This window comes from Trichosurus vulpecula, chromosome 4 (genome assembly GCF_011100635.1).
Source record: "Trichosurus vulpecula isolate mTriVul1 chromosome 4, mTriVul1.pri, whole genome shotgun sequence".
Lineage (NCBI taxonomy): Eukaryota > Metazoa > Chordata > Mammalia > Diprotodontia > Phalangeridae > Trichosurus > Trichosurus vulpecula.
In genome coordinates, this window is record NC_050576.1 from 285,711,331 (window position 1) to 285,732,118 (window position 20,788).

The window sequence follows — 20,788 nt, forward strand, 5'->3', positions numbered from 1 at the left end:
TTGATTACCACTCTAAGTAAATCAAAATGTTAAATGTCTGTCTCTTTGATAAGTGTTTTAAAACTCACTACTTGTAAAATGCAAACATACCTGTAGATCTGCAAACATATTTTCATTTATAAATTACTATCATCAGGAGAAAAGAACTTTCTTAAGCAATCCATTGCTTTGGAAGAGAAAATGTAAACGTAATCACAATGTGTGAATGTGCTAATTGTTCTTCTTGCCTGTCAATAGTCTTTTTAGTCCTAGCAGAAGCAGAAACAGGTTCATGCTAAGTGTTGTAAATTAATTAGGCCCTTAATTTTTAGCTCTAATCAAGATAGAAGAATTCTTGGTGGAGGGGATTTCCTTACCTGAGAGTTCTTTGCACCAATGAAATTACAGGTCTGAAGGGGAAAAAAAAGTCCCTTTTAAGCTAAACATTCTTTGTCTATATTCTCACTGACCATGAATGAGTTAGAAGGTCTTTGGCTAAAATATGAGTCATTTTGAAAAAAAAAATTGCATTTAAAAATGTCATTAAATGCTTCAATACTCAGTATTCTTTTCATGGGCCTTACCTTAGAGCAAAAGACTGTTGGACTCGATGACCTCTGAGGTCCCTTTTGGCTCAAAATCTGGGATTCTATGATTCTGTTATTAAACCTTGGACATGATTTCCAATCTTTTCTTGTTTCTTTTAAGAAAAAAAAATAGTTTTAACTACCCTCTCATTTGTAATCTTAACAGCAGAATGTCAAACCAATGTGAACTTTACTTACTTCATTTTTTGGCCTTTTTAAAAAAAACAAATGCTACTTTGAGGCTGTGGGTTTTCTTCAAATGTCATGCTGCACTCGGGCTTGAGAACACCATGCTGGGATTTTGTGCATGAATAGGCAAACAAGTAATTAAATTACAAAGGCAGCCTCTTGTCTGTTATGTTATAGGAATAATTTCCTACTCTCCAGCCATTTTCCACTTGAGTAACCTTTTGTTTCTGTCTGTAAACCTTGAAACACAATCTGGTTTAATTGTTTTTCAACTCGTTAGTGCTCTGTTGGTAGTGCAGAAGGTTTCTCCACATGTCACGAATAACGAAGGATTCAAGACCATCCAGAAGTCTATTAAGCATCTGCTCTACACTCTGGACTCTTCTGACCAAGGTATTTCACTTTAATCTTACTATGGTCAGTGTGTTGTTGTATGGCCCAATTATAGCTTCAGACTGAATGAAATAAAAAACTGATAGCATGTAGCATTGGGTTTGTATGTTGTCTATGGTATGGCTGAACACTATTCCCAAATAATGTTCAGAATATGGGAAACAAAGGGAAAATAGATTGTGGGTGGTTAGGTCTTTGTTTAACATGGAAATGACCATCATTGGTACATGAATTTGTACTTTTTGATGTAAAATGTTGCTATCAAGGATTCCACCTCAGCAAAGAAACTTCAATGTGTTGAAGGTAGTGATTAGGAGAGTTCTCATTTAATTTAAGCCTTTTTCTGAGGTGAGGAAAGCCTAAACTCAACTGAACTCTACTTATCTTTGTTACTGCCCCCTTTACCCTCTTCCCTCCCCCACACACTTTGATCAATAGGTGGAGTTTGGTCTTTAGCAATGACATAATAACCCCCTGTCCACCCTTCTGAATGTGTATCTTTTTGTTTTAAAGAGGGCCAAGTCAAGGATGGGAAATCAGTGCTGATCCACCATCTCTAGTAGGAAAACAAATCAAAACCCATGCACTCTACTGGTGGATTTTTTAATAGGACAGCATTATATATTACATGCACACAGACAGACAGACAGAGAGAAAGAGTTTGGAATTTGATTAAAAGAATTCCTGCTTCACAAACATTCTTGTTCTCACTTGTTTCTACTGTGTGAACAAATGAAGGAATTTCACTCTGTCATGTGACTTTTTCCATAGGTATAATTTCTCACTTTGAAATATTATGTAGTAGTTGGTTTTTTCAAATTTTCAGACAACAATGAAAATGATATTAGCACTTCTTCCATGGTTCTAACAGGCTTACTTTTCTTTATCAACCCTGAACACAGCTATTATCCTGTTCAAATGAAAAACAGGAAGCAAAGGAATTAGGAAAAAAGCCAGCAGAAAGTCTAAAGTGAAAAGTTTTATTAGTTCTGTAGAATCTTTCTTTCTGTCTGATTATAGTATTAATGACTAGGGGGCAGGATTGGTGTTAGAGTTTAGCTACTTCGGCATCATGTGTCTTTTAATGATCTTGAAAAACATCAGCAAAGAGCCCAAGCTGTCAGAGCCTAGGTCTAATAGTCACTGCCGCTTCAGTAACCTATTATCAGTTATTTTTCCTGGTGTTCTTTCTATTTGCATTTTAAGGTTTCAGGCATCTTCTTCAATTCCCTCCCTACTATTTTTTTCTCTTTTATCTTCAGACTCACACCTTGTAATTATAGAGCAAAGTGATAAAGTTATGAAATTTCACGAAGGACAAAAGTCTCAAAAGCTCTTCAAGTGCTTTTGAAGCCAAAGAAATAAGTAGTAGTTGTGATTGACAGCAAAAGATATATAAACATATATATGTATGTATTGTATATGTACATGTGTATATTATAACTCAATTTTTCCCAAGGAATAATCTTATCCAACCAACAACCAGGCCACATTCCTTATTGTGATAGTAGACTTTAATAAGTTTCAGGGAAATCATTGAATAGACCCAGAAAGGAGCAAAAACTATCAAAGAAATAAGTTTAGTTAAGATATCTAAATGGGCACTTCATAGTTTTTGATGTTGTTTGGGTTTTTTGAGTTCTTGAATTCTCATACAGGTAATGAGATTTTTGGTATTTGCAATTTGTAATGCTGGGATTCTCAGGGCAAAGTTTACCTTGGTAACTCATTGACGTCTGCTTTCTAACAAAATGTGACATTTTTCTGTTAGATAGTAAAACAAAACAAAAAAAACCCACAATCATACCCTTCCCCACACAGTGGAGGTTATTACTGTGCTAGATTTTTATGTATACTCTTTCCAAACATGTCTGATCCCACCAGTGAAAAAGAAGTAAATTCTAACTTGATAAAGGTCCATTAAATTTTGCACTTCATTAAGATCTATTTAGTACATAATTTCTTCAAAGATATTTTATATTCCCTTAGGGATGAGAGACCAAATTTGCCTTCAGAAAGTCAATTTATTCCCTCCTTGGCATCAGGGTCGGGGCCAATATTCATATGTTAAAAAATCATTTCTCCTAGTTATTCATTTTATCAATTGAACAAGGAAGAGAAATTCCATTACTCTTTTGTAGACGCAAGCAAAGTAAATTTCTTAGCATCACATGGGAACCTGGTGGTAGATCCAGAGGGAACCCTAGAAAGAGCGATAAAAGCTAATATACAAGCAAAGATCTTTGCAAATCTTAAAGTGCTGTATAAATGTCAGCTATGATTATTATTAGTAGCATTGTAAGAGCTCACTGGTCTACCCCACACATTCAAACATGTCTACCATTTGTGACAGACAATTTTCTATCGAGAGCCTCCTCATTCCCAACTTTTAATTTTAATTGATATTTCCTTTATCTTTAGAATTAATTATTGCAATGGAGTAATCATTCCCTATGCCTTGAAAAGAGCCTGGGAAAGTCTTGCCTCCTGACCAGGAAGGTTTAAACTCTGAGTAGGAGATCAGAGAAAACCAAAGTTGTTACTAAACAGTAATACCAGAGGCAAGCACTACAGAAACATGGGCAGGATGAGAATTTGAGACAGAGCCTTTTGAAATTGTGGAGCTATTTTTATTTAATACAAGAAGTTAAGCTAGCTATATTGATTGGCAGAATGTACAATAACACCATATTGTGGCAATAAGAGCTCATAGGCAATTTTAGAATATATTAACTGGAGAAAACAAAAGAGCTATTAAAGCCAGTAATAAGACATCCTATTGAAAGAGATTAGGTTGAACTTAAAAGCTGCAATCACTGAGATGTATTAGTTTCTTTATAAAGAATGAAGAGCATCTCAATAGTAGGTGATTGGAATGAGGAGAAGCACAGTGATATCATTTCACCAAATGGGATAGATAAAAGCATCAAAGTAATGCACGGCTTTTATTTATGGTGTGACCATTGAGAACATTTTCATTTTTAATGTTGATATAATGCTATTGTGTATTTATGCTTTTTACAATATCACTTTCCACAGGAAGTTGAATTAGTAACACATTTAGCTGCTAGGGCTAATGCAAGGTGTGGGATTAAATCTTTCAACATCCAATATGATTTGCATCAGCCCGACCTCTTTCCCAATGCATCATGATGATATTTGAGGCCAGTCAAGACAGATCTGCTAACATTGCCCAATTTGCATTTTCAGCTGCATTCAGAATAGATCAGGGATTGTGTTTAGGAAAGGTCAGAGATGTTGTGAAGCAACAGACAGTAATGTCTGTGGGCACCTAAGCAGAACTGGGTGCAGCTGAAGGAAGAACATCTTCAGGGCAGAACCCCAAATGCTGAGTTACCCCATTTGATCTTACTTTTATTATACAATAGCCACTTATGTTTCTAGGCCTAAGAGAGAATAGATTCTTTGACTCTAGAGTGAAACTAGAATTTGTTAGAAATATGAAGCTTTGATCTTCAAGGCAAGTTTGTTTAGTATGCATATGTGTGTTTTTCTATAAATGTTTCTAACAGTCATAAAATCAAAGGTGTCTCATGATTTCCTTAGGAAAAAAAACTCTCAAGATTTTATTCTTGTTTCATTAATTCAAAACAGATTCAGACAGCTTCTACTGCCAGTGTAACAACAACAAAAAAGCTAATAAATATTAAAAAAAATTTTAAAGTGCAGTCAATATCAGTGTTATTATTTCAGATGGACCAGGCAATGCAACATCTCGTTGGAAGGAGGATGGTGAAGAAAAGCTATCTCCAAGCAGTCTGGCTGCCCAGTAAGTCTACAGATATTCTTCCATAACTGAATAAGTACTTTGCCTGAGCAATCAGAGTAACTCATAAAGGTAATGGTCAACAAAGGTATGGCTTTTTCTGTTCAATGCCATTAAATATCTTCCACGTGCAAGGCATTCTACTAGGTACTAGGGATAGAAAGAGACATGTGGAAAAAAATAGCTGCCCTCAAGGAGCTTTTATTCTTTTGGGAGATAAAATATTTAGATTCATATATATACACATATATATATATCTGTATGTATGTGTATGTATGTACACATACACATAGGCATATATGCAAATATACATACATGTATACACATACATATACATGCATACACACACATGCACATACATATATATATAGATAGATAGATAGATAGATACATACATACATACATACATACATACATACATACATACATATACATCACAAGGTAATTTGAGGTCATAAAGAGCACTAGCAATCAGGGAAGTCTTTGTGAAAAATTTGGCGCAAATGCCAAGCCTTTGGAGAAAGATAAAGATTCCATCAGGCCAAAGAGATGAGGGAGTATTTTTTAATCATAGGAGATCCCTTATTTGAATGCACAGGAGAGGGAGATAGAAATTACAAGTAGTATAGTTTGAAACATGGAGTGCATGAAGGCAAGGAACATGAATCAAGGCTTGAAAAGTATAAAATCAGACCATGGAAGACCCTGAATGCCAGGCTAGAGGTGCAATTTTAACCTAGAGACAATAGGTCATCCCTGAAAGCCTTCGATAGAGCATTGACATGATCAGACTTGTGCCTTAGGAAGACAATTTTGGTAGCCAAGGGAAAAGACTGAAGATAGTGACCATTTAGGAGGCTATTACAATGATCAAAGAGATGAAATGATGAAGGGCTGACCTAGGGTGATGGCTGTGTAAGTGGAGAGAAAGGGCCAGATTCAAGAGATTTGGTGAAAGTAGAATCAACATGACTTGCTAACTAATTGCATATGAAAGGCCCAGCAAGAGAAAAGTATCACAGCACCTCAGAACTGAAAGGGAATTCATTGGGTTCTTAACCTGGGGTGTGTGAACTTACTCTTTTTTAAAAAAAAATTTTGATAGTTGTATTTCAGTGTGATCAGTTTCCTTGCAATCTTATGCATCTTATTTTATGCATTTAAAAACATTATTTCGGGAAAGAGTTCATAGTCATCACCAGGCACTGCCAATGAAGTCTGTGACACAGAAAAGGATTGTAAAGAGCAGAAAGGAGTTCAGTGTCACTGGGCTGCAAAATGCCTGGAGTAAGGTATAAGAAGACCAGAGAGGTGGGGGGTGGGTGGTGGGGATCAGGTTGTGAAAGGTTTTCATTCAGGATTCAAAAAATTTTAGCCTAGTATATTAGACTTGATCTCATGAGGTCAAATTCAACTGGGATAAATGCAAAGCCTTGCAACTTGGATTCAACTACACAGATACAAGAAGGGGAAAAGAAAGGCTAGATGGCAGTCCTCTGAAAAGTATCATGGGGTGTTAGTGGCCTATCTAACACATACATGAACAAGAATCCCCAATGTAATCTATCCACTTACTGGTCCCTCATCATTTACTTGATGTATTAAAAGTATGTGTGTGTATATAGGGAGAAAGAAGGGGAGGTTGAATCACTACCTCAAGGACAGACCATTCTACTTTTGGGCTGCTCTAATTGTTAAGAAGTTTTCTTTACATCAACCCTAAATATGCCTCTTTTGCATCTTCCACCGATCGCTCCCAGTTCTGTCCCCTGAGTCCAAGCAGAATTCTTCCACATGAAAGTCCTTGAGATACTTGAAGATAGTCACCATGACTCCCCATAAGTCTTCCCTTCTCCAATCTAAACATCCCCGTTTCTTTCAAGCAATCCTCATACGGCATTATCTCAAGACCCCTCGTTATCCTGGATGCCCTCCTCTGGACACTGTCTAGCTTATCAACCTCCACCCTCAAATGTGGCACCGTCACTGAACACAGTGCTCTTCAGGAAGTCTGACTCATGCAGTGAAGTAGGATTGTCGAGTGCCTAGGGTGGTGCTATGCATCTTTTAATGGAATCCAAGACTCCATTGGCTTTTTTTTTGTTGCTGTATCACACATGACTCATATTGAGTTTCCAGGCCACTAAAACCCTCTGATATTTTTCAGAGGAACTCCCATCTAGCCTTTTCCCCCCTTCTTGTACCTGTGTAATTGAACCCAAGTTGTAATGCTTTGCATTCATCCCAGTTGAATCTGACCTCATGAGATCAAGTCCAACATTCTAGCCTAAAATCTTTCTGAATCCTGATCGTCTTTTACAACCTAACCCCTCTCCTGCTTTTTCAGTTTTCTTCTACCTTACTCCAGGTCTTCTGCAGCCCAATGCCACTGGCCTCCTTACTGTTCCTCACACTCCAGATCCCGAGCATTTTCACTGATTGTTCCTCATGCCCAGAACACTCTTCATCTCTTCCTTCTTGCTTCCCTGGCTCCCTTCAAGGCCCAGCTAAAAGCCCATTTTTTTATGAAAAGCCTTTCGTGATTGCCCTTAATCCTAGTGCCTTCCTTCTCTTGAGCATCTCCAATGTATCCTAGGCAGTTATTATTTGTACATAGTTGTTTGCATGTTGTCTCATCCATTAGACCGCGGGCTCCTCACGAAGAGAGACCTACTTTTACTTTTCTTTGTAGCCCCTGTACTTACTTAGCATAGTGCCTGGCACATAGTAGGCACCTAGTAAATACTTATTAGTCACCCCTCCCAGTTTTGTGTCTTCTGACAATTTGATATGTATAATATTTATGTCTAAGCATGAAAGATAACAGTGAAGTTATGAATTTGAATTTGGGTAAGTGGGACAATAATTATCCCCTCAACAGAATAGGGAAGTATAGAAGAAGTGAGGCTTTGGGGAGGGAAGATAATGAATTCTGTTCTGGTTGAATTGAATTTGATATGCCTACAGAACATACAAATGTAAATACCTATTAGAGTTATGGGATGAGAGTTCAGGAAAGAAGTTAAAACTGACTGATTGGACTTATAGATTTGAGAATCATCTGCATGGAGGTGATAACTAAACCCATGGGAGAAAATGAGATAACCGAATATTCACTAGAAGAACATTGGTAACCCAAGCATAGGATTAATGTCTTCCTAAATCATAGCAAGTCTAGGACCTATTCTTTTGGGAATATAGTCTCAGATTTAGTTTTGTTTTGGATAGTGCCAATAAAATATACTTTTCTTTTTGAAAGTTGCATTGTCAGACTCTGGTATGCAGGAGATAGACTGGAGTAAATTTATCTTGTGAAAAGTAAGAAAATCCAACCTCAATGATTGGGATTAATGAATTGACTAATCTGAGATCCTAAGGTCTCATGCTGTAGCTCTTCTAAGGACTTGTTATATGTATAAGGTTTATCATCTTCCCTAAGCTATGAAATAGCTGAAGGTGTCAGGTCCATTGCATGGGTCCATGTCACACCTGAATTAAATGGCAAGAGAATGCAGTGATACTTTTACCTAGAATATTTAACAGGGGTCAAATAGTGGGAAGGAGGTGGCAATACCTTGGATTGAATTGCCCTCTGCTTGGTGGATAGGAAGAGTCTAGTGAGAAAAATGCAGTGAGGAGAGGAGATAGGGCTAGGCAACAGAAGCCTCTCTGGTGCTAGATCCTCAATTTTTCTCCCATTGTGATGAAGAAACACTTTCATAGATGACAATTTCTTTCCAACAGTATGGCTCGTGTTCCTCTAGAGCCCACACAACCTCCATGCACTCTGCCATGTGGCTTTTTATATATTTTGTATATATATATATATATATATATATATATATATATATATATATACTATAACTAGTGTAATATAATATACAACATTATATTTCCATATATATTTATATATTTCACAAACATTAATATAGTTTAATGTAGCTAGTTCAGTCAAAAAAAGAAAGAAAACAAGTATTTATCAAGTGCCTGCTACGTGGCAGACACTGTGCTAAGCACTTTATAACTATGATCGCATTGGATCCTCCCAACAATCCTGAGAGGTAGGTGCTATTATCATACCCATTCCACTGTTGAGGAAACAGGCAGACAGAGGTTAAGTGACTTGCCCAGGGTCACACAGCTCGTATGCCTCTGTGACTGAATTTGAGCTCAGGTCTTACTGACTCTGGACCTGATTCTCTACCCACTGCACCCCTCTCTGTTGAGCTAAACTTAAAACCATGGTACCTGAGTTTGAATGATGACCAGTTACTTATGATCTGTGTGCCCTTGAGGAAGTCACTTAATTTCTGTGTGCCTCAGTTTCCTCACTTGTAAATTGAGAGAGTAGGATTAGTTGACCTCTAAGGTTCCTCCCAACCCTACATCCGTGTTCCTATGATTCTCATCTTTCAATCTTCTTAAGGATCCCCTCAACACCTTTCCCACCTGTCCTGAATTGTCCTGCCTGAAAATTACTTTCACCTGACAGTCCTTGCCCTCTTAAAGATTTATCTAACTTTCCCATGGTGGGAAACGCCCTTAGTCTACAACCCTTGTTACTGAGAGGGAAGATTGTGGATGAAGAGGGAAGAACTACATGGTAAGGGAAGGGAAAGAAAGAAGGTAAGGAAAATAGGTGGTGTAGTAGATAGAGCACTGAACCAGGGGTCAATGAGACTCATCTCCATGAGTTTAAATCTAGCCTCAGACGCTTACTAGCTGTGTAATCCTGGGCAAGTCACTTAACCCTGTTTGCATCAGTTTTCTTATATGTGAAAGGAGCTGGAGAAGGAAATGGCAACCACTCCAGTGTCTTTGCCAAGAAAACCCCAAATGGGGTAACAAAGAGTCAGACATGACTGAAAACAACTGAACAACAAGAAATCTGTAGTAGGCAGAGTGGTACAATAGAAAGAATGCTGGGTCTGGAGTCAGGGCCTATATGACCTTGAGTAAATCACTTAACCTCTTGGGATTTGATCACATATAAAATGAGGGAGTTGGAGGATCTCCAAGCTCCCTTCCAGCTCTAATTTGATGGTTTTATGAACTCCAGAACCTGGGAACAAATAGCTGATAGGTTGTAGGTTGTTCCTCAACATTCCACTATTTGAGAGTACAGAGAGATTCTGTGGGCCCACTTCTTAAAAGAGATGACCTGAAACTCTGCAGGGTTGTTTCTACTGTCTTTGAGATCTGCAGTCACCCCTTACAGCTCAAAAAGAATTAAGGGATAAGGCTTATGAAATCCAAGACATCTGCCCTCCAGAGTACTCCTATGTTTAGGGTACAGAATAGAATATAACTGGAAAGGATCCCTATTAGAGACCATCTAGTTCAATACTTTTGTTTTATAAAACTGAAGCCCAAATGACTGGCCCAAGGTCACAAGAGTTACCCAACAGGACTTAAATTCAGGTGTCTGGACCTCAATCCAGTGATCTTTGCATTTGGAACCCTGCTGCCTGCCTCTTAAGTTCTGTCTTTCTGGGTGATTCTGAACATTTCCTACAGCTAAAACATAGATCATTTATCATTAAATTTCTTGGCTGCCCCAGGATTCCCCCCTGAACCCACACCTTGAGAAACTCTGCCCTAGGGCAATATGCTCTAAGTACATTTTAATCACATCAGAATCCTGTAATAACACAGATCATTATGGCATGGGTTCAGCAATCAATACTGCCAGTCAAATCACATTGCAAGCAACAACCAGAAACAGAAGAATCCTGATATTACATGGTTAGCCTATAAGCCAGGTGTTAGTTCTGTCTCCCATGACAACAGAATTGTAAAAGGTCTATGGGCCATTTCATGATAAATGAAGGAACAAGTTTTGTATATTTCTGTACATAAGCACACCCAACAATCTGTGGGTCTCAGAATCATTAAAGTCTGGGTCTTATCTGGAGATTTTTTTTCCTTTCAAATTAGAACTTCTCAAATACCTAGTGTTGTTGATTTCTATCAGAGTCCCTAATCCTAACGGTCTAGAAATAGTGATAAGCTGTGACTTCTCCAGAGTTTTTACCTTAAAAACTGTTCTGGTCCAATAGATAGCTAGGTGGCATAGTGATTAGAGTACTGGACTTGGAATTAAAATCTAGTTTCAGACACTTACTAGCTGTGTGACAGTGAACAAGTCACTAACCTCTCTAAGCCCCAGCTTCCTTATTTATAAAATCAGGGTAGTAATAGTTTCTACTTCACAGGCACATTGTGAGGTTCAAATGATATATGCAAAGGACATGAAAACTTTAAATTTAAGGTAACAACTAAAGAAGCATTTAGTAAGTATTTACTTTATGCTAGGCTCTGTACAGGGAACACAGATTCAAGTAGAAAGACATTCCCTGTCCTCAAGGAGTTTATATTCTAATTGAGGGGTATAATACATTAAAAAGTAATTAAAAGAAGAAGGGATGGGGGAAAGAGAGATGAAGGTATTAGGAATGGTAGCAGAGTACAAATTCCAGAGATTCAGGATTCCAGTCTGGAGAGGAATTGAAAACATGGCTGGCCTGGGCATCCTCCTTAAAATGGAAAAATGGAAGTTCTGAGAAGAACCAACCAATCAGAGAGAGAGGCTGCAGGGTCAGAGAGTTACTTTCGCTGTGAGAAGTCCAGGGATGGAGTGATCTTCTAGAGTGAAGACATTTCTTCGGTAGGGTAGAGAAAGTTGGAAGTGCAACCTGGAGAAGAAGGATTACTGAGTATATAGTGCTTTCTATAATCCTAATATGGCACTCCCATTCCATTGTAACACAATTTAACACAAGATCAAAGTATACATCTCTTGGATTTTGTTGCAAAGCAGCTGTCATAAAATAATTAATATTTATTATATACTCACTGTGTGCTGATATATGTGCTGTATATGGTAAAAGTGGGACTAGGAGAGAAGAAAAGATGAGCTACTCCCTTCATAGAGCTTATAATTTGTTGCGGGATAGATAACACACATTCCCACATATGTGCACATACACATCCCAATTAAAAAATGAAAGACTTATGCTGTGATTATCTATCTATGCCAACTAAATTTTTAAAAGAAATATTTTATTTTACTAGGATAACTAGTATCTTTGAAAGAAATTTGTAAAAAGTTGATTTCCCTAGGTTTCTTGACCTATGCTGACTACAACTTGGCTTTAAAAAAAATTAGTCACTGAATTTAATAGTATGTATTTTCAGACTTGTTTGTGTATATAGAAATGTCTATAAGAAGATTTACAAGGCAATGGACATTTTATATTTTGATTAAGGATGCAGTTATAAATTAATATGGTATATATCAAAAATGTAAGTGCTGAGTGAATCCCAAGTAAGGGAATAATTCTTTTGTTGGGATCAATCATGTAAGCCTTTTGGGGAAAAGTCAACCTAACCCACCAGGCAAGTTACTTGAGCTCTTTGTAAAAAGGAGTTGGACAAAATAACCTCTGAGATCCCTTCCAGCTCAAAATTTGTGTTCTGTCAGTGTTTTCATTGGAAAAATCAGTCAACACAACACAAAACATTTTAAATTTCTCAGTTGTATGTCTTTGTTTTGTATTTATTGTAATTTGGTGCTTTTTTACAAAAAAAAAAATTCCACAGGCTCCTAATTCTGGAAAACTTTGAAGATGCCCTCTTAAACATTTCTGCTGAGAGTCCTTATGTACCCTACTTGATGTGTGTGAGAAATGTAACTGACAATTTAGTCAACGAGTCACCAGGTAATACTCTTCTTAATGGTAGAGACATTATTCATAATTTTTTAAACCTTTTTCATACTAGAAAGCCCATCAAATCTTTAACCAAAAAAGAAAGACTTATTCACCCACATTCATGAATTTGGAGCTCTCTTATATAAAAAGAAGTGTTAAATACAGGGGATTGTTATTTTCCTAGTATTAATATAATGATTCATAATAACAACCCATGTTTGGTTTCTAGAGATGCTAAATGTTGTAAACACATTCTGACCTTCTTTATTGTCTTTAAAAAAATGAAAAACAAAAACAGTGCATATGGGTGATTCACAGTCATGTCTGCAAACTGAGATACAAGTTACCTTGGCTGAAGGAGTGGCAGTGGTGATGGCACACCATTTGGCTTCCTACTCTCTCTCTCTTTTTCATTTTCAATTTTCTGCTTGCATGGACAACCATGAAGGTTGCATTTAATCAAATGTTCCTTTCCCCTTTCTTTTTTTTTCTTCAAAGGTTTTTTTTTTTTGCACTCTTCCCTAAGAGATATACTTTCTCTCTGCCTGCTGAAAAAAAAACAACTTGTCACTAGCAAACAAAAAGTCTGGCTTCTGTTTACCAGGAATGAATTAATCAAGGTTGGAAGGACGTTTGATTTCTAAGTGATTATGTACCTGTTTTTCCAAAAGTATTTTAACTTAAAAATGTAGCGAAAGATGTCACAGATAAATGTATATTATAAGCAACAAAAAGTCTCCCGTGGTAGCTTCTTGCTTGAAATAGATTTGTCTCTTTATTGTATATCCAAGAATACTGTTAAAATAAACCAAGTGCATATTTTCCCAGTATAAAGAGGTCTTTTTTTCTAACTAATCTCAGTGGTGTAAGGCTTTTGTTTTTTCAAAATACCTTTATAACAAACCATACTTAAGTGTTTCAAAAGAAAGGTTTCCTAAATGATCCTAAGCCGGGGGTGGGGAACTTTCAGCCTCCAGGACTCATGTGGCCCTCTAGGGCCTCAAGTGTGCCCGTTGAATCTGTTTGGATTCACTTGAGGACCTGGGGGGCCACATGTGGCCTCAACCTAAGCTCTCTCTAAAATGACATTTCTTTTTTTTTTTAATAGAAAATCTAAAACTTCTACAATCCACCATTCGGTTCAAAAAATCTTTTCATCGAAATGGCTCTTATGAGGACTACTTGCCTCCAGTTTCAGAAATCATAAGATCAAAAGTAAGACTCCAAAAGCAAAACAGAAAAAAGCCCCTGACATGGTACTTTTTTTCTTTGAAGAAACATCTATTTAGTTCAGGTTTCAAATTGGTAGCATTGCAAATGGTATTTCTTGCTATTCTTTTGATTCAGGAATGCTGGGGAGCAGAGAGAAATGTGGATTCTCTGATTACCTGCTTTTGTTCTGAGGGGTTTGAGGTGTTTTTGTTTGTGTGTGTGTGTGTGTGTTTGTGTGTGTGTGTGTGTGTGTGTGTTGTATGCATCAACATGCATTTATTACCTAGGAAAATCAAGAGTATGAAATGACCTATTCCAGCCTCTTCTAAATTGCACCTATTAATCAAGTTGTGCCTAATGATACAGTCATCTCATTAAGATGGTGCATTCAATTGAATTTAACCAAATGTGTACAAATGAATCTGGTTATTTGAAAGGTCCCTGAAATTTGGGGTCTGAATAACTGAGTTTCAAAGCTGATATGATTAGACCTCACAAGTGAAACATTTTGATGGATCAAGTCATTTCCTCTTTAGTGCTTCCATATTGAAGAAGTACAGAATACAAAAAAAAAGGAAGAAATAAGAGGCATCAGCACGATATTTAAAATGTTGGTGATTTCTGAACTGCTTTCTCTGGATGTAATAGGATTTATAATGTAGGTTATTGTTCAATAGTTTCAGTTGTGTCCGATCCATTATGACCCCATTTGGGGTTTTCTTGGCAAAAATACTGGAGTTGTCTGCCATCTCCTCCCATTCATTTCACAGATAAGGAAACTGAGGCAAACAGGGTTAAGTGACTTGCCCAGGGTTACATAGCTAGTAAGTGTCTGAGGCCAGCTTTGAACTCATGAAGATGAATATTCCTGATTCCAAGCCACATGCTCTATCCACTGCACCACCTAGTTGCCCAATGTAGGTTATAATACACTTAATAAGCTATGATGTCATGAAGTCCACCAGATCTTAAAATTTGAGGTAGTGAATTTTAAAAGCAGCATTCCTTAGCAAGGAAGTCAATAAAATTAATTGTTTTTAATCCACCATCACCAATAATAATAATGGATATTTATATAATGCTTTAATGGCTACAAAGTGCTTTACACACATTATCTCACTTGAACCTCACAGCATCTTTGTGAGATAGATGACACAGGTATTATTAGCTTCATTTTGCAGATGATAATACTGAGGCTGAGCAGCTTGCTTATGGCCACATAGCTTGTAAATGCCAGATGTGGGATTCAGACCAGATTTTCCTAACTCCAAGCAGAGCACTCTTTCTACAATGCCCTGTTGCCTCTGAAGTCATATTGGCTCTTAATGGCCAATCTGGCTTTTTCCCATTTAACTTATTTATTGCCCTCACCATAGAGTAACCAGTTACTGTATAAGTCCAAATATGAATAAAATCTCAAAAATGAAATCTGGAAAAAGGCACTGGATTTGGAGCAAAACAAAAACACAAACTGGTCTTCAAATCCTGGCTGTGCCACCCATTCACTCACTGCGTCAGTTCTGTGGCACAACTGTGTAACCTTGGACAAGTCACTTCAACTCACTGGGCCTCAGTTTCTTCATGTGCAAAGTGAAAAGTTTGGACTAAGTGACTTCTAAATCCCTCCCCACTCTAAAATTGTCTATGATCTCTTCCAAAGAGAACTTGTGTGTGTGTGTGTGTGTGTGTGTGTATACACACACACACACACACACCTATGAATACAGAGAGAAGAAGAAGAAAAATTAGGTAATATTGCCATATGAAAGAAATACAGTTAACTGACTACAAAAGTTGAATGTTTGGACAGTTGAGGAGGCAAGGCCTTTGGTGGCATTAGTGGCATAAGTGGTATTGGTAGCTCTTTATAGACTCATATTAGGATGAAGGAACGACATAAGACCTATAGAGACTGACTACAAATTCCACACTCAATCCCCCTCATGCCTTACATAGAGACAAGGCAGACAAAAGCCAGGGGTAGTGGGGTGACTGGTTGTACTTTGGTTTTGTATGAATTCGTTTTGAGGTCTGGGGAGTAGACAGAGAGAAAAGACTGTGGGAGTGGGGAAGGAAGTACAGTATAAATAACAAATACTGTAGAATTCTAATGCCTCCTTATAATGGTTATGCTCTTTGATGGGTCCCATATCACTGACTGTGGATTTAATTGCTATTTGAAAGCACTAAGCCTAGAGCAAGGTGGCCATCTTTTAGTCCAGCCTGGAAAAGAGATCTATCAAACTCAGTGGGTTTGATGAGAACTCATACTGGTTTTCCCTGAATGTACTCTGATCATTACTGTTGCTTATCCTTTTAAAATACATATACATGATTATTTCTCTCCATATTTGGTTGAAAATATTTGTTCTGTCCTACAAAGACCAAATCTGAATTTCAAAATATTAAGGTACCAGTATGTCTCTCTTTCTCTTTCTTTCGATAACCACTAGAAGACTGGCCCCCAGACATTGCAGGGATGGAGATTTGCGTCTCATGGTGGAAAGAGAACTGGACTTGACATCAAAGGGATCGGGTTCAAGTTCCAGTAAGATGGCATTTACCAATTTTTTTTTGCCATTTGTTCCTGGTAAAAATCATTCATCCTGTACTAAAATGCCAATCTTTCCACAATGACATATAACCATGCTATATGAAGACTAGTTCTAGAAAATGGAGATGTTTAGCCTGGGGAAGGAGAAAACTTATGGGGACTTGATAGCTGTCTTCAGTTATTTGAAGGGCTGCTACAGAAAGATGGATTAGAATTATTCTGCTTTGGCCCTAGGGGGTAGAATAAGAGTGATGACTAGAAGTTTCAGGAGATGAGTTTTGACTTGATGTCCAACAAACCAGCCCAATGAATTTTTGTTCAGTTGTTTCAACCAAGTCTAACTTTTCATAACCCCATTTAGGGTTTTCTAGGCAAAGATAGTGGAGTGGTTTGCCATTTCTAGCTCATTTTACAGATGAGGAAAATGAGGCAAACAGGGTTAAGTGCCTTGCCCAAGGCCACACAGCTAGTAAGTGTCTGAGGTCAGATTTGAACTCACAAAAATAAGTCTTTCTGACTCCAGGCTCAGTGCTGTATCCACTGCACTACCTCATAATGAATAGAGTTCTCCAGAAAATGTAACGGACTGCTTCAAAAAGAAGGGATTTCCTCCTCATTGTATATTATCATGGATACCATAGAAAACTGGCCTCGAACTTACCCTACATAATGATCCATACATCTATATGTTGACTTAGAAAACCACAAATTAACATTATCTATGTTCTATTTTATTTTTGTTTATTTTGCTAAATATTTCCCAATTACATTTTAGTCTGGTTCCTGCTTTAATAGGGCGTGTTACAACATGTGGAATCCTTTGTTGTAGAGGGAATTAGTATTTAGGTATCAGTCAAAGTACCTGAGTTCTGAGGTTCCTTCTAATTCTGATATTCTGTGATTTGGTGTCATTTTAATTCCTAGGAGACAATTTCAGCAAGTTTTCTTGTAGTCATAAGTGGCTGTTATGGCCAGGGAGCACTAGAGCCACGTAACTATTTTATTCCCTTTGAATCCCTTAGTATTTTGAATGATATGAAATCTTACAGTTAATATGCTACAGGGATTTCTCAAGCTGCATTTGTAGTCATATAACAAGAAAAGTATGTGTTCTCACCATAATGACATATAATTATATACTATAATTCCATATTATATCCAAGGTCATAAAGACAGTTTTACCCAATGAAAAGAGGGTTCTCCTTGCAGTCGCAGGAAGACCTTAGCTCAACTCTTCCTTCTGACACCTATGACCCAATGATTTTGCTAGGAATTTGATTTTTAGGATTCCATTTTGTCTGTTCTGGTCTATTTATTAGCACCATGATCCTTAGAGAGCCTTCTGCATTATTGACAAGGTTGCCACAGATGGAGACATAGTCAGGATGGAAATTGTTCTGTGAGTTTCCCTGTAGTTTAAAATGATTCTTGGCTGTTTGTGATTTTATCAGTGTTGATATTTCAGCACGATGCTGATTTGAACCCACTTTGCATCCTACTAGATAATTTCATGAATTCTGCTACAAAATAAGATAATTGGCCTTGTAGCCAACTTTCTGATGATGAGCTTCTCAACAGGGGAAGCATTAAGCATTTATGAAGCCCTATGTGCCTGGCATTGTGCAAGATGCTGAAATATAAAGACAGAAACAAAATATTCCCTTTCCTCCAGGGGGCTTATATTCTATTGGGGGAAACAACATGTACACATAAAAGGCAATGCAAAAATAAGTAAATTAAATAAATTACTTAAATTTAAAAATAAGTAAATAAATAAAAAGTAAGTAAAACAAGATAATTTCCAACATGGGGTCAGGTGGGGGGAGACACTAATAGCTGGAAAGGCCTCATACAGGAGATGACTCAAGCTGAGCCTTGATGGGGCCTTGGGAGTCTAAGAGTTAGAGATGGGCAGAGCATGCACTTCAGATATGGCAGGCTGTTTGTACAAAGACATAGAAACTGAAGATGGGGGCATGACAAGTAGGTCAGTTTTGGCTGAACCAAGGATCTTAACATGTGTAAGAGATGTAATGTGTGACAAAGTTGAATGGGCTGGAGCCAAATCATGAAGAGTTTCAAATGCCAAATACACGTATTGGCCATATGGAGTCATTGGTATTTTTTGAGTAGAAGAATGACTTGATGAGCCTGGGCTTCAGTGACATTGCTCAGGCAGATGGTGGAGGATGGATTGGAGAAAGAAGAGGCTTTAGGAAGGAAGGCCTATGAGTAAGCTACTTTAATAGTTCAGGCCAGAGTTGATGAATGCTTGCCAGGGTGAGGCAAGGAGGGGACACATGCAAGAGCTGCTGATATCTTCCTAGCTTGATTACATACACTGGTATTTGAGAAGCCAGAGTCATCTCCACACCTTGATGAAGCACTGGAGTAGGGAATTCAAAAGGAGGTCCTTACTGTCACAAGTGAACAAAATATAGCTTCCGATCGGAAATTGTTCTTAACTCGTCACAAAGATCAGCTGAGAACTTTGTAAAATTAAGATATAGGCATGAATTATGTACACTTTAAATTTAAATGACCAAATACAATTCTACTTAATTTAGTTGAGTAAACATTTAGTGAACCAGAATACATCATGGTAAGAAATGTAATGTGTGACAAGGCTGGCGATATGTGCCAAGCACTGTATGAGGCCCTAGGGATACAGAGACAAAAATGAAACACTTCCTGTCCTTAAAGGCTTACATCCTACAGAAGGAGGCAACATGTACATAAAGAATAAATATCAAATATAGAAACAGCAAATCCAAAGTCATTTTAGGCCATTGTACAAGTCAAGTTATTAAAGGCTTCCTGTAAGAGGTGGCACTTGGCCTAAGCTTTGAAAGGAATGATAGGCATCTTATGGGATGCTAGTATATTGAAAAACACTAGACAGTGATGGTAATTGAATTTTTTTTACTTATTTTTCTTTGTTTTCTTTGTTTAATCACTTTTCTTCCCAAATATATCCCTCCCCTCTCCTCACCTAGCAAGCCATCACCTGCAACAAAGAAAAAGAAAGAAAAAAATCAGCTTAGCACATCTGGCAGTATATGCATCACACTACATCTGTATTTCCTCACCTCTTCAAAAGAAATAGGGAAGTACATTTGGTGTTAATATTTTAAGTGTCTAACAGGGACAAGGATAGTAGAATGACAGATTTAGAGGCTGATGGGGCCACCTAGGTCATCTATTTCACACTTTCCATTTTACAAATGAGGACATCAAAGTCTAAGGCGATGAACGACTTCCCCAAAATCACCAGCGTAGTAAACTTAACTGATATAGTTTGAGTCCGGGACCTTTAACTCAGAGCTGGTAAACAATCTGCCATCTCCAGACTTTCCGTTGGCTGACTGCACACATAGGTGCGGCACATAGAAAGAAACAATTACAGTACTGAATTCTTATACTTTGCCATCACTTTTGTTGTTGTTTTGAAAAGCTGTTACAACTCCGAAACGTGACCAAACTTCTTTGTGAATCTGAGACCTTCAATTCGATAGAAGAAACTTGCCAGTTTCCTAATATTAGCTTCGGAAAGCTATGCGAAGGGAGTCGCTTCCACATGCAATTCCTTGAAGCAGCTGAGCTCGGCACAGAAATTGCAGAAGGCTTACTGAACCATGACAATATCATATCTCAAAAGCTAAAGGATTTGCTTACTGGGGATCCAAACAAAATTAATTTAAATATGGATCGGTAAGTTTCTCCATTGTCTTTTCTTCACCCTGGCAGAATCTTTCTATAATTATTGAAATGCTCAGTTGAATTTCTTATTCTCTTTCTATTTTGTTTCAGGTTCCTAGAACAGGTGTTGCAAATGAATTACTTGGAAAATATCACAGAGTTAATACCAGTCATAGAATCCTTGCTGCATGTCAATAATAGTGCGATGGCTTCCGAAAAACCAGGTGTTTTCCCATCCATATTTGAAAAGCTGACTTATTAGCATGCATGTGCTTCTTAGACTGCAGCTGAAGAAGGGATGAGTCCATTCAGTTTTTGAAGCAACTTAAACAACTTCCTTGGCTATCTACTGTTACATGTGAAAATCCTAGGCTTTGAAATATTACCTTACTTGCCCAAAGTCACCCAGCAAGCTTGGGAGTCCGGAAGGGGGAGGGGAAGGAGGAAGAGGGAGAGAAAAGAGTGCATAAAGATTTTAAGCCAAGAACAAATGATATTTTTTTAAAATGTATTACTTCTTCCGCTTTGGGCGATTTTTAATTGGCTGTATTTAAGGGGAACACACTATAAGCCATTTGCTTTTACAGGGATAAAAAAATCAGATGCAGCTAATTGTCTCATATGTAAAAATCTGAGGAGGAAAAAAGCAGTCCTGCCTAAAGACCTCTTAGCTCAG

The 20,788-nt window shown here is 37.6% G+C and overlaps 1 protein-coding gene across 1 annotated transcript in view; it reads left to right on the forward strand.

Moving 5' to 3' along the window:
• ABCA12 (ATP binding cassette subfamily A member 12) overlaps nt 1–20,788 on the forward strand; it is a 230,920-nt gene that overhangs the window by 108,105 nt on the left and 102,027 nt on the right. The window contains exons 8-13 of the mRNA XM_036755721.1: nt 1,036–1,148; nt 4,863–4,938; nt 12,538–12,656; nt 13,756–13,862; nt 19,868–20,124; nt 20,224–20,336. Of these exons, the coding sequence (XP_036611616.1) occupies nt 1,036–1,148; nt 4,863–4,938; nt 12,538–12,656; nt 13,756–13,862; nt 19,868–20,124; nt 20,224–20,336 (785 nt within the window). The remainder of the gene's footprint in view (nt 1–1,035; nt 1,149–4,862; nt 4,939–12,537; nt 12,657–13,755; nt 13,863–19,867; nt 20,125–20,223; nt 20,337–20,788) is intronic.